Source organism: Phycomyces blakesleeanus, assembly GCF_001638985.1.
Source record: "Phycomyces blakesleeanus NRRL 1555(-) unplaced genomic scaffold PHYBLscaffold_4, whole genome shotgun sequence".
Lineage (NCBI taxonomy): Eukaryota > Fungi > Mucoromycota > Mucoromycetes > Mucorales > Phycomycetaceae > Phycomyces > Phycomyces blakesleeanus.
Window position 1 is genome coordinate 2,423,371 of NW_017265137.1, and position 17,125 is coordinate 2,440,495.

A 17,125-nucleotide genomic window follows, 5' to 3' on the forward strand; every position below is an offset into this window, starting at 1 on the left:
TAGGCAACCGATATTGCGATTAATTTATTTCTTTTGGTTGAATCTTACTACTGCTACCAAGTACCCTTCTTTCTTAATATACATATATGAATATTAAGGAGAAGGATCAAGACTTTAGGAGTCTTGTCCCCCTTTATATATATATATATATATATATATAAGTGTCTGCATGTACGATTATTATTCTTTTGCCCCAGCCAAAGCCAAAAACTTTCTATAATTGAAAGCAATAAAGCGGCATGTTTTATCTAACCTTTAAAAACAAAAGCAAAAAAAAAAAAGTATTTTACGATTCTTCATTTCGGATGAGTCATGGTTATGTTTGAAGTGGTTTTATAAATTTAGGCTCATTTGGTGTGATTAAGGATTCAGATTTATAATAAGGCAATCCTGATCAAGATTTGTGTCAAGGAGATCTAGAGAACAACGATTTTTGATATAATTTTATCGATTAGTATTAGCAAAAAAAAAACAAACAGATAGATAGATAGAAAGAAAGAAAGAAATGGTATCGTTTAATAGCCATTATTAACTTTTCATTAGTCACTTATTTATTTGGCTGTGTTAAATGTTGAATGTTAAATAAATCAACAAAGTAAAAATAAAAAATAAAAAAAGCCAAATTCGCACTGACCATGCTCCTTTAAAACAACCCGCCCCTTCCCACAATTTTCCCCCCTCCCTTTTGATATAGATAGAATACATCTTCTTCTTACAGTCATTTTAAGCTTCCACAGTTCTTTAAAGACTTGGAGTTTAAATATGTAGATAGGTGGATAATCAATGCCAAAAAAAAATTTTAAGAAAGAAAAAAAAAAGAAAAGAAAGCACAAGGAAAGCTTCAATTTTCGTATTCAGTGTTCTTTACGCACCAGTCTTTGGTTCTTGGCTGTTCTATATATAAATATTCATATTTTTCTTGCCTTTTCTTTAGTCAAACAGAAGCGTTGATTGGGTTGGGAGGGGGAAAAATACATTACATCGAACACCGACAAAGTGGCGGCAGGAGTTCGATTCGACGAGGATAAACAACATATACACACACAACACATACACAAAATTGGATCAGAGCACAGCAACACAGACACGCAGCCAATAAGGGCGACTATTTTTTTACACACAAAATAAAAATGGTATGAGAACCAAGCGAAGCACTCCAAAATAATAAATAAATAAAATAAAGTATCGTGCACTCTTAAATGGAGAATAAGAAGAAGAAAATCAAAATCAAAATCAAAATTTTTAAAATTAAAATCAATGAATTGAATTTAATGAATGAATGAATGAATGAAATAAAGGATCAAATATAAAGAAGTACAAGAAGTAGAAGAAGTGAATGAGCAAAAACAACAACAGCAAAAATAACAACAACAATATAAATACAAGTCTATATATAAAACTCTATATAAATAATATGTACACCTATCTACCTATCTACGCACGCACACACACACACACACATACATCCTCACACTCATACTGCACACACTACACACAATATACACCACATACGCACTCTTTCTCTTGTTCTTTTTCTTTTTTTTTTTCTTTCTCTCTCTCTCTATACACACCCACACCTACACCTACCCAAAGGGCGTGACGTCAATTAATTTTGGCTGTGAACATATATAAGGTGTCCAATCTGCGGCGTTTCTTCTTTCAACCCCCTCTTCCACCTTTTTTTTCTATCCTGAGCTCTTTTGCTCTCGCGATTTAAACTTTGTACGTTCACCTGTAGACAGCGCCCTGCTCTCGAGATACAAGACGGCGCATATAAACAGCAAAGAAACTAGCCATCCATTTGACATCGCACATGGCACAGCCGCAATTAAGGAGGGCCGCCTGGGATGGGTATGTGCGAGGTTAAAAAAAAACACTGATCAGAAGAAAAAAAAAAGAAAAGAAAAACAATGAGGAAGGGGGTGGAGAAGGGAGAGAAGGGTTGTGGGATGAGATGAGATGCTGATGGCTTAAGCTAGGCAGAATAACCGGCCAGTAGTAGTAGACAAGGCAACCGAGCTACTACATCTCTACATTTACGACTACTGCAAAAAGCGCAATTTTGCACAGGCCGCTCGGGTGTTCTCTGCAGAAGCGAACGTGTCTACAGATCATTTGCCTCCGGTCGATGTGCCGACCGGCTTTCTTGCTGACTGGTGGGGAGTCTTTTGGGACGTCTACCATGCTAAACACAAAGATGCTCAAGCGAGCAAGGAAGCTGGAATGCATGATGAGGTACTGTAGGGTAGTAGTGTCAATGGCAGTAGTTTTAGTAGCCATATTAGTCATACCAGTGTTATTAGTAGTAACAGCACCAGTACTAGTAGCAACAGTAGCAATAGTTATTATTTATATAAGCTGTAGTAGCTCTAAAAGCAGTAAAAGTAGCAGTAAAAGTAGTAATAGTTGGCTGTGGTAGTGGTAGTGGAAGCAGCAATGAATCTGTAAAGTAGTAAACAAAAGACAAAGAATCAGATCATCACCACACACTAAATATCAAATACCACAAATATTCATATATACACATATATATTTTCTGTGTTGCAAATATATACACACACTTTTTTTTCCCTTTAAAAAAATAGTATCATGAATTCATCCGTGCCCGCCGAGAAGAGGCCATGCAACAGCAAAGAGCTTACAACATGCAACAGGCTCAACAACAACAGCAAACACAAGCACAGCAAGCACAACAGCAACAACAACAGCAAGCACAAGCACAGCAAGCACAACAGCAACAACAACAGCAACAACAACAGCAAGCACAAGCACAGCAAGCACAACAAGCACAACAACAACAAGCACAACAAGCACAACAAGCACAAGCACAGCAGCAGCAACAACAACAGCAACAACAGCAACAACAACAGCAGCAGCAGCAGCAGCAGCAACACCAACAGCAGCGGAGACCGTCCGAGGTTCAGCGGGCCGCTGCTCAATCTCCTCAACACCCTCATCATCCACACCCTCACCCGCAAGCAGGTCAAGCACCACATATGCAAAGTGTGCCTTCTCAGCACACGCCTATGTCACGGGACACCCGTCAGTCACCCGCCAGCAGTGTCGCCTCCTTGCCCACCAATCCGATGCCTCCTCCTCAATCTACCATTGTAAATACTCCCCAAAGCCTGCCTGCAACTTTGCCACAACACCTCCCCGGGCGCCACACAGCCTCACCCTCATTTTCGCCCCAGCAGATGCAGCGAGCCAATGTCCTCGGACCGGATGGAATTCATCCCATGTCTGATCCGATGTTAAACTCGTCCATGACCGTAGGTGTTCCAATCAATCCCCAAGGACAACCAATGATGGCCAGACCTCCGAATGCTGTTCATATGCAGAGCGCGATGATTTCTTCCGCCATGGCTGCTCTGGGATTTGCTGGTCGTGATCCACAGACCCTGAGTCCCGAAGAACGGGTAAGTCCGCCACCAACTATGGTCATGAAACAATTTTTTTTTGTTTCGTTTTAGGTGAAATGAAATTAATATCTTATTTGTGTACATTTATAATGTTGTTGTTTTTTTTTTCTGTATATAATATAATTATTATAATTGTATATTTTTACGCGTGGTTTGTATATTAGACTTTACTTCAAAATCAGTATAAAAAGAATTCTGCCCAGATGACACATAATACTATGCTCCGTAACGCGTAAGTTGTGAACTCACCACGATCATAATTCGACATTCTTATAATATATATATATATATATATATATACCTATGCACAAACGAACATACACAAACACATACACACACACACACACACACACACACACGTACGTACGCACGCACGCACGCATCAGTATGGCCCAAGGTGGTAATTCCCAGGTACGAATGCATATGCAGCAACAAGTTATGAATCATCAATTACTTCAGCAACAACAAGCTGCTGCTGCTGCTGCTGCCGCTGCCGCCGCCGCCGCCGCTGCCCAACAACAGCATCATGCTCAACATCAGCAACAACAGCAACAACAGGTTCAACAACAGCAAGGACCAGTACAAGCTACACCACAACAGCAACAAGTTCATCAGCAGACTCAAGCTCAGGCCCAGGCCCAGGCTCAACAACAGGCTCAAGCTCAAGCTCAACAACAGCAACAAGCTCAAGCTCAGGCCCAGGCTCAAGCTCATGCTCAGGCTCAAGCTCAAGCTCAGGCCCAGGCTCAAGCTCAAGCTCAGGCCCAAGCTCAAGCTCAGGCCCAAGCTCAACAAGTTCAACAGCAGCAGGCTCAGGCTCAGGCTCAACAACACCAACAGCAACACCAACAGCAGCAGCAGCAACAACAACAACAACAGCAGCAACAACAACAACAACAGCAACAACAACAGCAGCAGCAACATCAAGTTCAACAGCAGCAGCAGCAGCAACACCAGCAACAACTACACCAGCAACAACAACACCAGATGGCACAGGCTTCGGCCGTAGATGCGAGCGGTCGCAATGGCCCCGCACCTCAGACAGGTAGCATGGACATTTCAAAGCATATTCCAAAAAAACGCCCTGGAAAAAAACGCCAAGCTGACGCAATATCTAAAGGAAATGGGCAACCTGGAACGCCTTCAAATCCAAACACAGGTATTCCTGGACCCGTAGGGGTAGGCCAAATGGCAGGCGTTGGCAACATGCAAAGTCCAAACATGATGGGTGGATCACCTTTTGTGGGTAGTGAATGTAAGTAAACAGCAATCAAGCAATGCCCTCTATTTTTATTATCATTCAATTCACACTGTGGATATGTGTGATACATGATATTCTATTCAATAGTCAATCAAATACAAATAAATTTATTTAATGATTGACTGATTTTTTAATGGTGTTCTGCTTTTTTGAACTTTCTTTTTTTTTTCTATAGCTATGAATATCATGTTGGCCCAACAAATGATGAACAAGGGACACATTCCTGCCGGGTTGGCTGGTCAGACAGCACAACAGCAACAACAAGTAGGTCTAGGTGAAGGGAAAGTGAGAGTTAGGGGGGATAGTATAGAAGAAGAAAAAAGAAATAGAAAAAGAGGAGGGGTGGGGAATCCAAAGTGTGTAGGATACTCGTGTTGACAAGGCGAAACACCGTCCACAGTTGGTTGCGGCCCATCATCATCAACAGCAGCAGCAGCAGCGAGTGCTTAATCAGCAGCAGCAGCAGAGACGGTATATTCAACAGCAACAGCTCCAGATGCAAGCCAACCAAGGATCTCCTAATACTACGGTAAGCCCTAATTCCGCGATACCAGAATCCCCTCAAGATCTCGAGAAGCAAAAGGCCCTTGCAACCTACCAAAAACAGCACATTCATCGTATTTTGCAACAACAGCAGAGTTTTATTCAGCAGCAAGCCCAGGCCCAAGCACAACAACATCACCAATTACAACAACAGCATCAACTACAACAACAACAACAGCACGCCCAACAGGCTGCTGTACAACAACACATGCTGCAACAACAGCATCAACACCATGCTCAACAAGCTGCCCAGCAGCAAATGGCAGCACAACAAGCTGCCCAGCAGCAAATGGCAGCTCAACAAGTTCAACAGCAACAAGCTCAGGTGCAAGCTCAACAACAGTTAGCTCACCCTCAAAAGAAACAAAAACAATCCCACGACGACCCTAATGCGTCAGGATCGCAGACAGGGCAGTCGCCACCACTCCACACAAGTGGTAGTCCTCATATAATGAACGCCAACCAACCCCATGCTGTTGTGGGTGGTGAGCGAGTCCATCCTTCCTCTGTGGGTCCACAAGATTCACCACTTTCGACAACTATGCACCGACAATTACAACACCAGCGACAACAAGCACAGCAACAGGCACAATATTCACAAGAAATGGCTGTAAAAGCAAGTCAATCACCACAGATTAGTCGAGTATATCCTCAAGGACAACCAAAAGGACAGCCTCAGGTTCCACCACAGATGCAACAACAACAGAGGATGTCATGGAATGCAGGAGTTGAGCTTGGCTCACCTGCCTTGACAGCTTCTACCAACGAAAATGCCCAGTCCCCTGCACCTTCAGCAATGACTGCCGCCGCCGCAGCAGCAGCAGCAGCAGCTGGTGCTTCCACCAACCCGGGAAATAATACCACCACTACCGCTACCACTACTACTACTACCGTCAACAATAACCCCAACAACACTAATAACAACAATAATAACAACAGCAATAATAGTAATAACAATAATAACAATAATAACAATAACAATGTTCCCACGGTCGGGCCAAATGCAATGATGTCCTTTGACCTCGAGCGATTTATGATGAGCGACAACGAATATAACATCTTTGTTCCTGGCGAAGACAGCCCAGACCAGTCCTTGATGATGGGAGCCGACATCAACGAGAATGATCCGTTTGGAAAGGGCTATTTGGCTAGTATGGGAGGAGCGATTGGAGTAGACAACTCGCTGTCCTCGATTCCTCCGGCTGGCCAGGTTCTGCAGCTCTGGACCGAACTCCAGGGCCATACCAACAAGGTTAACACGGTTGATTTCTCCAAGGACGGCCAGTGGATGGCTAGTGCGGGCCATGACAAAAAGGTTATCGTCTGGGGGGTCCAGGATAAGCTGGCCCGATTGACGCTCGAGGGACACACGATGCAGATCAACTGTGTCCGGTGGTCTCTGGACAACCGTAACATGGTCGCCACGGCCTCTCATGACTCGACGATACGTATCTGGGATGTCGGGACCGCGATCACAGACAGCACCCAGGTAGTCAAGCACGCCAATAAGTTTGACTGTAAAGCTCAGGTCACTGCAGTCGACTTTGATCCCGAACGGCCCGATATCGTCTGTTCAATGGACGGCGAAGGCGAACTGAAAGTCTGGAATATCAGCACATCGAAATGTGAAAAGACCCTGCGGTTGGTATGTATTTCTTTATCTTTTTCTGCTTTTTCTATTTTTCTATTATTATCATTCTATTCCTATTCAATTTACTCTAGTGAATATATTATTATTACTGTCATTACTGTCATTGCCCTTTGCTATATTTTTGCTGTTTTTTTCTTGTTGCTGTTGTCATGGGTCGATCTAATTCTTAAATTCTTTATATATGTGTATATAATTTGTAAAAAAAAAAAAAAAAAAAAAAAACTGTGTTTGTATGTGTGTCTGTGTCTGTGTGTGTCTGTGTCTGTGCTCATGTGTTTATGCATTTGCGCATTTGTGCATTTGTGGGTATGAATATGTGTTTGCGCCTGCACTTATGCCTGTGCCTGTACCTGTACCTGTACCTGTACCTGTGCTTGTATTTGTGCTTGTATTTGTGCTTGTGCTTGTGCTTGTGCTTGTGCTTGTGTTTGTATTTTGTATTTGTGTGTGTACAGGCTATTCAAAAAGGAACTGCCTTTTCTCCTAATCCTATGCGTTTCCATCCTCGTTCTCGGAATTGCCTAGCTTGTGCTGTAGGCACTCAATTGCTCGTTGTCGACATCATAACTGCCAAGACCAATGCTTCCAACACATACACCGACAGCTCGGCTATCCGAACCATCAGCAGCGACCACACCAAGAACATATCCTGCCTAGACTGGTCCGACGACGGCGCATTTTTGGTGACATCTTCGGACACTCTAATCTGTGTTTATGAGACAGCCCACTGGAAACCCATTGCAATGCACACACCACATTCAAAGATCTGGAGTTGTGCGTTTGTGACCAGTGCCGGCGCTGGTACAAACAACAGCGGAGACAAGTTGAGAATCATGTTTGGTGAATATGAAGCCATATATGTGTGGCAGGGTATCCAAAATTCACAGCCAAAGAAGGCAGGCGCACCACCAGGCACAATCATGGGGATTGCCTGCTCTCGATCTGGAGGACAAACAGTTGTGGCTACAGCAAGTAGTCAAAGGGAAAAGAATCTCATGTTGTGGACTATCTAAACAAAAAATACATACATACATACATACATACATATATACATACATACTATAATACTATAATAATAAGAGAGAGAGAGAGAGAGAGAAAGCATAGCGAGGGAGAGACGGAGCAAGAGCAAGAAGGAGGGAGAAAAGAAGAGAAGGGGGGACAAGAGGAAAAAAGAAGAGGAAGAGGAAGAGGAAGAGGAAGAGGAAGAAGAAGAAGAAGAAGAAGAAGAAAAAATCGAAATCAATCAACCAAAATTTACATCACAGCATATTATTAAAAATAAGCCCTTTCTTTATTTTACTTTCATTTCTTAAAGGTAGTCAAACTACATACACTACTCACACATTCATACATACTCTCTCTCTCTCTCTCTCTTTCTTTCTCACTCACTCTCTCTCTCTTTCTCTCTTACACACTCACTCACTCACTCACTCACATTATACACATTATACACACTACACCCACTACACACACTACACAGAAGCATATATTATATACATATATATACTTGTGTAAAAGAAGAACAGGCAGATAAATATATACATATACATACACACACACAAGCACACACAAGCACACAAGCACACACACACACACACATATATATATATATATATATATATTATATGTATTTAAAAAAAAATTATTTATTTTATTTTACTCTATTTTCTATAAACTTTTTATACAACTACTTCTTTCAAACAGAAAAATATACATATAATACTTGTTTTCCTGATAATTGATAGATTTTTATGGTTACTACTATATTTATATATAAGTTAAAATAACAACAACCAAAAAAAAAACAAGGCAAAGGCAAAGGCAAAAACCTAATATATTCAATAATATAATATAGTATTTTATAGTATACTTTGTACTTGTACCTGTACCTGTACTTGTACCTGTACCTGTACCTGTACCTGTACCTGTACTTAGACTCAGGCTTGGACAGACTTGGAATTATGCTATTCTGTAATGTAATGTAATGTAATGCAGTATAATGCAATGCAATATACTGTGGGGTTAATAAAATATCAAATCAAATCAACCTACATTCCAACGGTAAAAGACAAGCTAGTTAATTTTTAAACAAACCAAAAAAAAATAGAAACCCTATATCTTTTTTTTAGCCCTTCTTTTCACTCTAAACACCAATGAACTTTACACACCCTCAAAATAAATATCTCTTGTTCTCTGGCCAAATCTACGTATAAATGTATTTGATAATTATATTAAACCAAGACATTCAATTATGTTACATTACATTGTATTTTCACAGTCTCCTTTGTCGTGTTCTTGTTCTTATTCTTATTGTGCATGGCTTTATTTATATGTTCGAACCAGGCATAAATACTAAGAATAATAATAACTTGCTTTCTTTTAGAGAGATTGAAACATTGACTGCATGTACAGCTGTGAATGTGTACAGTTGTTAATATCAATCTTCCTTTACCCTATGGTCAAAAAAACAAAAAGGGCGATTTTAGTAAGAGATTATTATTTTTTGTTTTTGATTATTGCAGAATACACCTCTGCACACACCCCGGAGCTCATTGAATATGTATATATATATATATATATATACTCCTAAATATGCATGTTTTTTTTTCTTAATAGTGTTAGCAGCATTTAAATATATAGTTTCTTGGCATCTTGTTTCTGTCAAAGAAGAACCTCAATAGATCTGCCAAGAAATAGCTTCTATTATGCGTTTAAATAAATAAATAATTAAATTAACCAACCAGAGAGTTTTTTTTTTTATAAGATATATTATTGGTCCAATGTATCTAAATATATAAGAAACCCAAATACTACTGCTATGATTCTTATTATTAGATATTGTACTTTATTTTATTTTATTTTTTTCTTGGTGAAGATCTTTGGGATACAAAGAGGGGTCCTGTCAAGGATGGTTTGATGTAGAATATAATGAAATAAAATGATAAAACAAACACCCTTGAATTCTCAAGTGATCTATACATAATGATAATTAAAAGGAGGGAGCAAATCTTCTTTTCTTTCTTTAAGATTCTTTGTACTTTTTACATAGTATATACAACTCTTACTGTTCTACACATTTGTAAAGATGAAGATCATTCTTTATCTATTCCCCTCGCACGTACATTTTGTTGAACAATTATACTCTTTCTTTTCTTTCTTTTTATAATAAAGATTATATATAAAAGGAGAGATAGATAAAGACAAAGACAAATATCTCTTCTCCCCACTTCCTTCCTTCTAAATTTCCTTTAATTTTTTATTTTATTTTTTAAAAAAAAAAAAAGAAAATTATATAGGTATAGTCTATTATATTACCATTTTTGAAAGGTACGTGTCAATGATATTAATGACATTTATCTAAGTATTCATTTGCTAATAAATATCATCAAATCTTAGTATATTTTGATAGCATTATGTATGTATGTATGTGTATTTTTGATGCTGGTCAGTGGCTAATAAAGATATATTAAAGTTTAATAAGTTGCATTGTGAACAGTACTATACACACTCTATTTGCTAATAGTGGTAGTGGTAGTGCTAGTACTAGTGCTAGTAATGTAATGAAATGTAATATTTCGGCTATTGGGTGTTAATATTCAATATATACGTATGTCTATTACTTTTCTTTCTTTCTGTATTTATTATTACCCCATTAAATCTGATTTGTCCTAGAGATCATAACGAACGATACCCAAGACACATATGTATACATATATACATATATTCATATATACATATATACATACGTACATACATATGTATAGACATAAATAGTTATATGGATATATTTCCCCTAATAATACTTATAATAGTGATCATGGTAATGATAATGATAATGATAATTATAATTATAATAACTATAATAGCCCCTCATTGGATACATGTGCTCGTGTGTGTGTTGATGTGAATATCTGTAGTTCTGCACTTCCCCTTTCTTTAAATGCTATATATATAAATTTCGAGTCACTATTGCTTTTAATATATATATTTGTAGATGATGTGTATATCTTTATTGAATTGTTGGTTAGACTGTAATGAGCTATAAAGACAATAAAAAAAAACTAACTAACAAACAGTAGATCCCTAGAGTGTATTTGGCATAATAAATTAACTGCAGGATGATGCAAGGTGGTCTTTTATTTATCTATTCGTTTATTCTTTTTTTTTTTAAAAAAAAATATAAGCAAGTAAGCAATAAAGAAAGAAAGAAAAATGTACATATTTAATCAAATGCACACCTTATAGTAATTGACGAAATAAAATAAGAAGAAGAAGAAAAAAAGAAAGTTTCAGTATCATACTTACTCCTCAAAAATAATAATAGTAAGCCAACAAAAGGAAGGAGAAGGAGGAAGAGAAGGATAAAAGTCCTTGTGAAATCTGTCTAATTATTGCGTTGAAGCCGTCAATCAACCAAAAACTCAATAACTCATTTGGTGAATTTAATTAAGAATAAGTTCTAAGTAGTAATGGTACTTTAAATGATTGTGGCTCATCAAATAAATAAAAAGGTAGTTTTCTTTTTACGAGCAAGCAAGTGTGTATGTGCGTATATGTATATATAATTATGTGTATTGTGCATTAGACAGCAAAAAGATCAAAGATATACATATGTACATATATGTATATATTTCAATGTGAATATAAAGAGAAAAAGGAAAGGAAAAGATAGTGTGTGTGTGTACAAAAGAAGAAGAAAAAATATAATTCAGGAGAATGAATTGAGGGTGAAATTGATTTCCTTCTTTCTGTCCTTCTTATTCTTCTTCTTGAAAGATGCGTAGAGATAAAGATATATATATATAAAGTTTAAAAAAAAGAAAGACAAGTTTGAAATGGGAGGATGTGATACACAATGTAAAGGATTTATGAGTGAGTGAGTGGGTATTTACTATTATCCTCACTTAGTATATTTAATTATCGATAGGCAGGTGGATAGATTGATTGATGGGTAGATGGATAAGTAAGTAAAGAAAAGAAAAGAAAAGAAAAGGGGGGGAGGTGTATGTATATATGTATATTACTCTTTCCTTCTTCAGTTCAAGAACCATAGTTCGTCTCATGGCTTGTACTTGGCGATGGATTAGGGCTACTTGTGATATTGTTGCTGTTACCATTGTTACCATTGCTGTTGCTGTCTGTGGCTGAGTTTGTGGTGGTGCAATAGGAATGACAGGGTATTAAGAGATGTAGATTTGGTTTACGGATATATAGGTTCTGTAGTGTGTTAAATGACCAGCACCGACTACAATGTTCATGTGGGCTAAGAAAGCGGTTGCATATAGTGCATTTTGTGTGGCAGTCAGAGCAGAACCAGTCTGAAGAGAGAACCTTGTCACAAGAGCCGCATACAACTTTGTCATCGATATAGAGTTGTCGAGGGGAGGAAGGTGGTGATGGGAAGAAGTCCATATCAATTATACTGTTAATGAATTGGACAATTGGTCGCTTGATTTCTTGATCGATTTGTTGCTAGGTTACTTGATTTGTATATTGAAGAATAATATATGTATATATAAATTGAGAAAATGAAAAGAAGAAGAAATGAAAAATGAAATTAATAAAAAAAAATAGAGATTTTTGATCAAAGAGGTTTAAATAAGTAAATTTTTAGTTTATTTTATCTTCTTTTATATATATATATATATATATGTATATATGTTTTATGCACAGACACTATTTTGTGTTTAGACAATGGCCAAAACAGAATCAGGCAAAACCCAACTTCTTCTTATTCTTATTCTTCTCTATTCAGCTATCAACCTCCTTTATTCTCCCTTTATCTACACCTATACAACCACACATTAAACACACATTATGTACATACACACACAATGTATATATACCTTTTTCTCTTTCTTTCTTTTCGTAATATTAAATACAAATCTAGAAAGGAATCTTATATATATATATATATATATATATATATATATATATATTATTTCTTTTCTGTTGGGGGGGAAATAAATAAATTCAGAGTTGGTTAAATTCATCTCACCATGCTTTGATGCATTTTCTCTCCTAAATCCACACGTGGTATTGTCGAGTTGTACAGTGTTCGCACTCCTGTGCATCAAATACACCCTTAATTCATATAGGGTTTTTTTTTGAGTATATGGATCGTTTTCGTTGTCATTGATACAGATCCTCAATAGGGTTTTTTTTTGTTTGATACACACATATGTCCACAATTATTTAAATATATTATATATTATATTATATCATATCATATCATAAATATATCTATATTTTTTTTTAAAATAAAATATTAATAAATGCAAGTGTTTGCAGTGCTAGTTTTTCTAATATTAACGCATTGGACATGCATTTATTACCATCAAGCCAAATAACTAAATAAACGCTCCTAAACATATTTATGTATGTATGTATGTATGTATGTATGTATGTATGTATACAAATATTCTTGTCTCCTTATATCTACCTACCTTGAACCGTCTTTTTAATATAATATAGATATTGTCAGCATTGTTTATTTACCTTGTAAAAGTACATACATATATATTACTTTCTATACACACATACGCACAAACAGCCTCGTGCAAATGACACCAGATGGGCTATAAAGATACTATAATACAAATTATATATATATATATATATAAATGAACTATGTAATTTTTAGGTCTAATCTGTAATATAAAATTCTTATTCCTTTAGTTATTTCACGTAAATGTCTTCCTTATTTGTAAATCTACACTTGCACACCTATATACATACATTATTGTAGTAACAAAAACTACTCCTTTTCTTAGCCTTTCTCTTTATATATACATTTCATTGTTTTATTATAATATTAATAAAGTAAATTTAGTAAAGAATGTCGAATACATATAAAAGCTAGTTCTTTTTTTTTTTGGTTTTTTCTTTGTTTGGATACTTAAAATAAGTGTAGCAATGTCATTTGCTAATCTTATTGTTGTGTATTTATATGAAAACTATAAAAAATCGGTTGTACAGACTGGTGTAAGATAAAATATAGTTGATGATTGATAGGTATACATATATTTGTAAACAGCCTATATGCCGTGGAACATGACTTATGAGAATCAATGCCAAACAAATGCACACTACATACGTACAAGAAGTTTTGTATAGGTAAAAATGATTTATTGGCCTATTTATCTTTGGAAGAGACCAAGGTAAAGAAGAGGTTTGAGGGGAACATAAAAGAAAGAGAGAGAGGGGGGGTAGTTATATTTATATATTTTACTGCGAATCATATCATTTTAAGTGGTGCAGCTTTTCATCATCCAATCTTGAACATTACTCCCTTACTATTTTAAATGGGTTTGCATAAATGTACATATTTATATCTATATCTATATCGATCGGTTCTATTATCGGCATGTAGTGTAGTGTAGTGTAGTGTAGTGTGGTGTGGTGTTCAAATTGTTTCAATTTGACAGCCAACAATCCGTAATAATCAAATCTCTTGATCTCAACTACGTTCTAGACACAATAATGATCATATAAGTATTTATATATAGGATTAATCTTGTCAATTCCAAAAAAACATGAATGCCATTTATCTATCAATCCCTTTTTTTTTATGATTTTTTTTTTTAAAAAAAAAAAGGACATAATTGATAGACAGCAAGACTTTCTAGCTTACTTTCGTTCTCTTTATCTCTAAAGGCATGAACCACAGACAGACACAGACACAAAATATCTATTTCTAGATCCCTCAAATAAGGTTTATTCTCCGACACTGAAATAAATATATATATTTTTATAAATAAAATAAAATAAAATCATTAGTGTCACAAGATTTCCAAAAATAAAAATAAAAAATTATATAAAGTGTGAGAGTGATGTGTGTGTGTTTGTGTTAATGTTTATGTTGTAGGAGGCTTGGAAAACCATGTGCTTAATTTCCATGTTTGCTTTCATTCTTTCTCAAAAAATAATAAAGTAAATAAATTCAACGGAAAGTCACCCGGCTCAAAAGTTCATCAATAATATAATATAAAATAAAATAAAAAGCAAAATACGCCACCAGAAATTTTATAGCGAAAATAATAATAATAATAATATATATATATATTTATATGCTTTTGTATACAAATGTACCTACTTGTATGTATATAGAACGTATACGGCACCAAATGGCGGATTCAAAAATAAGAATGAATCAATTAATCGATCTTCGGTACTTTAAAACGAATTGAATATCATCAAACCCCAAAGCAGAATTTTGGTTGAATGTATGTATATATATATTTTAAAAATAAAAATATTAAAAACGCCTTTTTGGAGAAATCCGAGTGTATTGCTTGGATTTTATATCTCCGGTACTTGGAATTTAATATCCCGTCAGTTGATTCTTTTGGAGTCCGCCATTTGGTACCGTATGCGTTCTATATACAAAAGAAGAATGATACATACAAGGAAATTTGATAATTAATAATAAAAAGGTAGGATCCATTATCTCGACTTGGAAGAAATATATATATATATATATATATATTATAATAGAATAGAATAGAGCAAATGAAAGCATTTGATACAATTGAATTGAATTGAATTGAATTTGGTTTAATTTAATTTAATTTTAATTGTGCTCTGTTGTTATTGACGATTGTGATTGTGATTGTGATTGTGATTATGAGGGTTAGATCGCCGATGTATCGGTCTAAACTATAGATAGAGAGAAAAGGGAGAAAAGATAAACTTATACACACCACTTTATCTTGGTCATTTTCTATAGATTTTCTTTTCTTTATGATCGGCATAAATAAAATAAGTAAATATTTATATATAAAAAGAAAAGAAAAAGCCGAGTGTTGCATGTTAAGTTAAATACAAACCTACATTACATTACATTACATTACATTACATTACATTACATTACATTACATTACATTACATTTGTTTTATTTATTTAAAGAAGAAAAAATTATGGAAAATAAACTTGGCTTTTGAAGGTTACTCTTTCTTCTTTTCTTTTTGTATAATAGGATAATATCAAAGAGACCAAACACCAACAAGTACTAATGATGATATATTATATATTATATATAAAAATAATAGAAAAGAAGGTTTATTGACAAAGGAAAAGGAATAGAGACACAGACAAAGATAAATTTTGTGCTTCAAGTTTAAACAAAAACAAAAGCAAAAATAATAGAATAGAATAAGGGGTGGAAAGAGAAATAAAGAAAGAAATAGATTGTGTGTATGATGTTTAAAGGGTTGGGGTTTATTTACAGCAATGAAAGTAATAGTAATAATAAAACAACAAGGAAAAAAAAATATATAAAGAAGGGGTTGAATGAAGAGGGGGTTCAAAGAAAAAAGTGAGGACAATTTTCTCATCATCACCATCTTCTTGATTCTTTTTTTTTCTTTTTTTTTGTGTGTGTTAAAATATGTATATAAAAAATATATAATGTGTGTAAGTATGTAGTATATAGAATGTAATCTGTATGTAATGTGTGTATAAAAAAAAAGGCCTGTATACGTGAGAGGAGTATATTGGAGTGCGGTTTGTATGTATGTATTGTATGTATTGTATGTATTTCTTTCTTGATTTCTTCTTTTGCTTGACCTGACCTGACCTGACCTGACCTGACCTGACTTGGGTTTTATGTAGATGTTAATGGACAAGGTTAATGGGAGTTTGAAGAAACTGCTGGTTGCGGTGATCACCGACACTGTATGATCTAGGGCGGTGTTTGACTCCAGGCGGACAATCGGACACTTGGAGATGAGAGACGGCCTGGTGAAGAGGAATAAAACTAGAATCTTGAGGAAGTGGGTTTCCGGTGCGAACAATAGGGTGCTCCAGAGGTCTAATAAACGAGCGAGGTGCAGACATGGTATTTGAATAGTAATAGTGTGGTTGTGCTGGTAGTGGTGTTGCGGTTAATGGGGTTGGTGCTGCTACTACGGTTGGTGTGGTTGGTTGTTGAGGTCGAGAATGGGCCAGAATTTGTCTGAGTTCCTGACAAGCGTCCTGAACATCATCGCTAGTGAAATCAAAAGCCTGATCATAATAGTTTGTATAGGTCCGGAGAGCGGAAGGCTTTTTGGGACAAGGAGCAACGATAAGTGTAGCCATGGTGATGATGATAATTTAGATAGACAAAAAAGTGGTTTTTATAGTAAAGAAAAGATATACAATATATAAATAAAAATAAAAATAAAAGCAGAAACAGAAACAAGGGATATATAAATAAATATATTTTATATAAAGAAAACAAAATAGAAAGAAGGAGAACGATT

At 35.8% G+C, this 17,125-nt stretch overlaps 4 protein-coding genes across 4 annotated transcripts; 1 reads left to right on the plus strand and 3 right to left on the minus strand.

The window, feature by feature from the left end:
* Positions 1-1,813: 1,813 nt before the first annotated feature.
* Positions 1,814-3,658, plus strand: PHYBLDRAFT_164829 (hypothetical protein; the record flags this gene model as incomplete). The annotated part of the gene is made up of 4 exons (XM_018435085.1): positions 1,814-1,851; positions 1,980-2,240; positions 2,909-3,419; positions 3,587-3,658. 4 exons carry the CDS (start codon positions 1,814-1,816, stop codon positions 3,656-3,658), a joined length of 882 nt encoding a protein of 293 aa, XP_018295990.1.
* Positions 3,659-11,920: 8,262 nt separating this feature from the next.
* PHYBLDRAFT_141812 (hypothetical protein) lies at positions 11,921-12,292 on the minus strand (the record flags this gene model as incomplete). Its single annotated transcript, XM_018430677.1, has 1 exon — positions 11,921-12,292. One exon carries the CDS (start codon positions 12,290-12,292, stop codon positions 11,921-11,923), a length of 372 nt encoding a protein of 123 aa, XP_018295991.1.
* Positions 12,293-12,631: 339 nt separating this feature from the next.
* On the minus strand, positions 12,632-14,540 carry PHYBLDRAFT_164831 (hypothetical protein; the record flags this gene model as incomplete). The annotated part of the gene is made up of 7 exons (XM_018435086.1): positions 12,632-12,669; positions 12,879-13,027; positions 13,327-13,336; positions 13,424-13,469; positions 13,619-13,660; positions 14,177-14,350; positions 14,514-14,540. 7 exons carry the CDS (start codon positions 14,538-14,540, stop codon positions 12,632-12,634), a joined length of 486 nt encoding a protein of 161 aa, XP_018295992.1.
* A 1,956-nt stretch (positions 14,541-16,496) lies between these two features.
* PHYBLDRAFT_164832 (hypothetical protein) lies at positions 16,497-16,961 on the minus strand (the record flags this gene model as incomplete). The annotated part of the gene is made up of 1 exon (XM_018435087.1): positions 16,497-16,961. One exon carries the CDS (start codon positions 16,959-16,961, stop codon positions 16,497-16,499), a length of 465 nt encoding a protein of 154 aa, XP_018295993.1.
* Between the last annotated feature and the right edge of the window lie 164 nt (positions 16,962-17,125).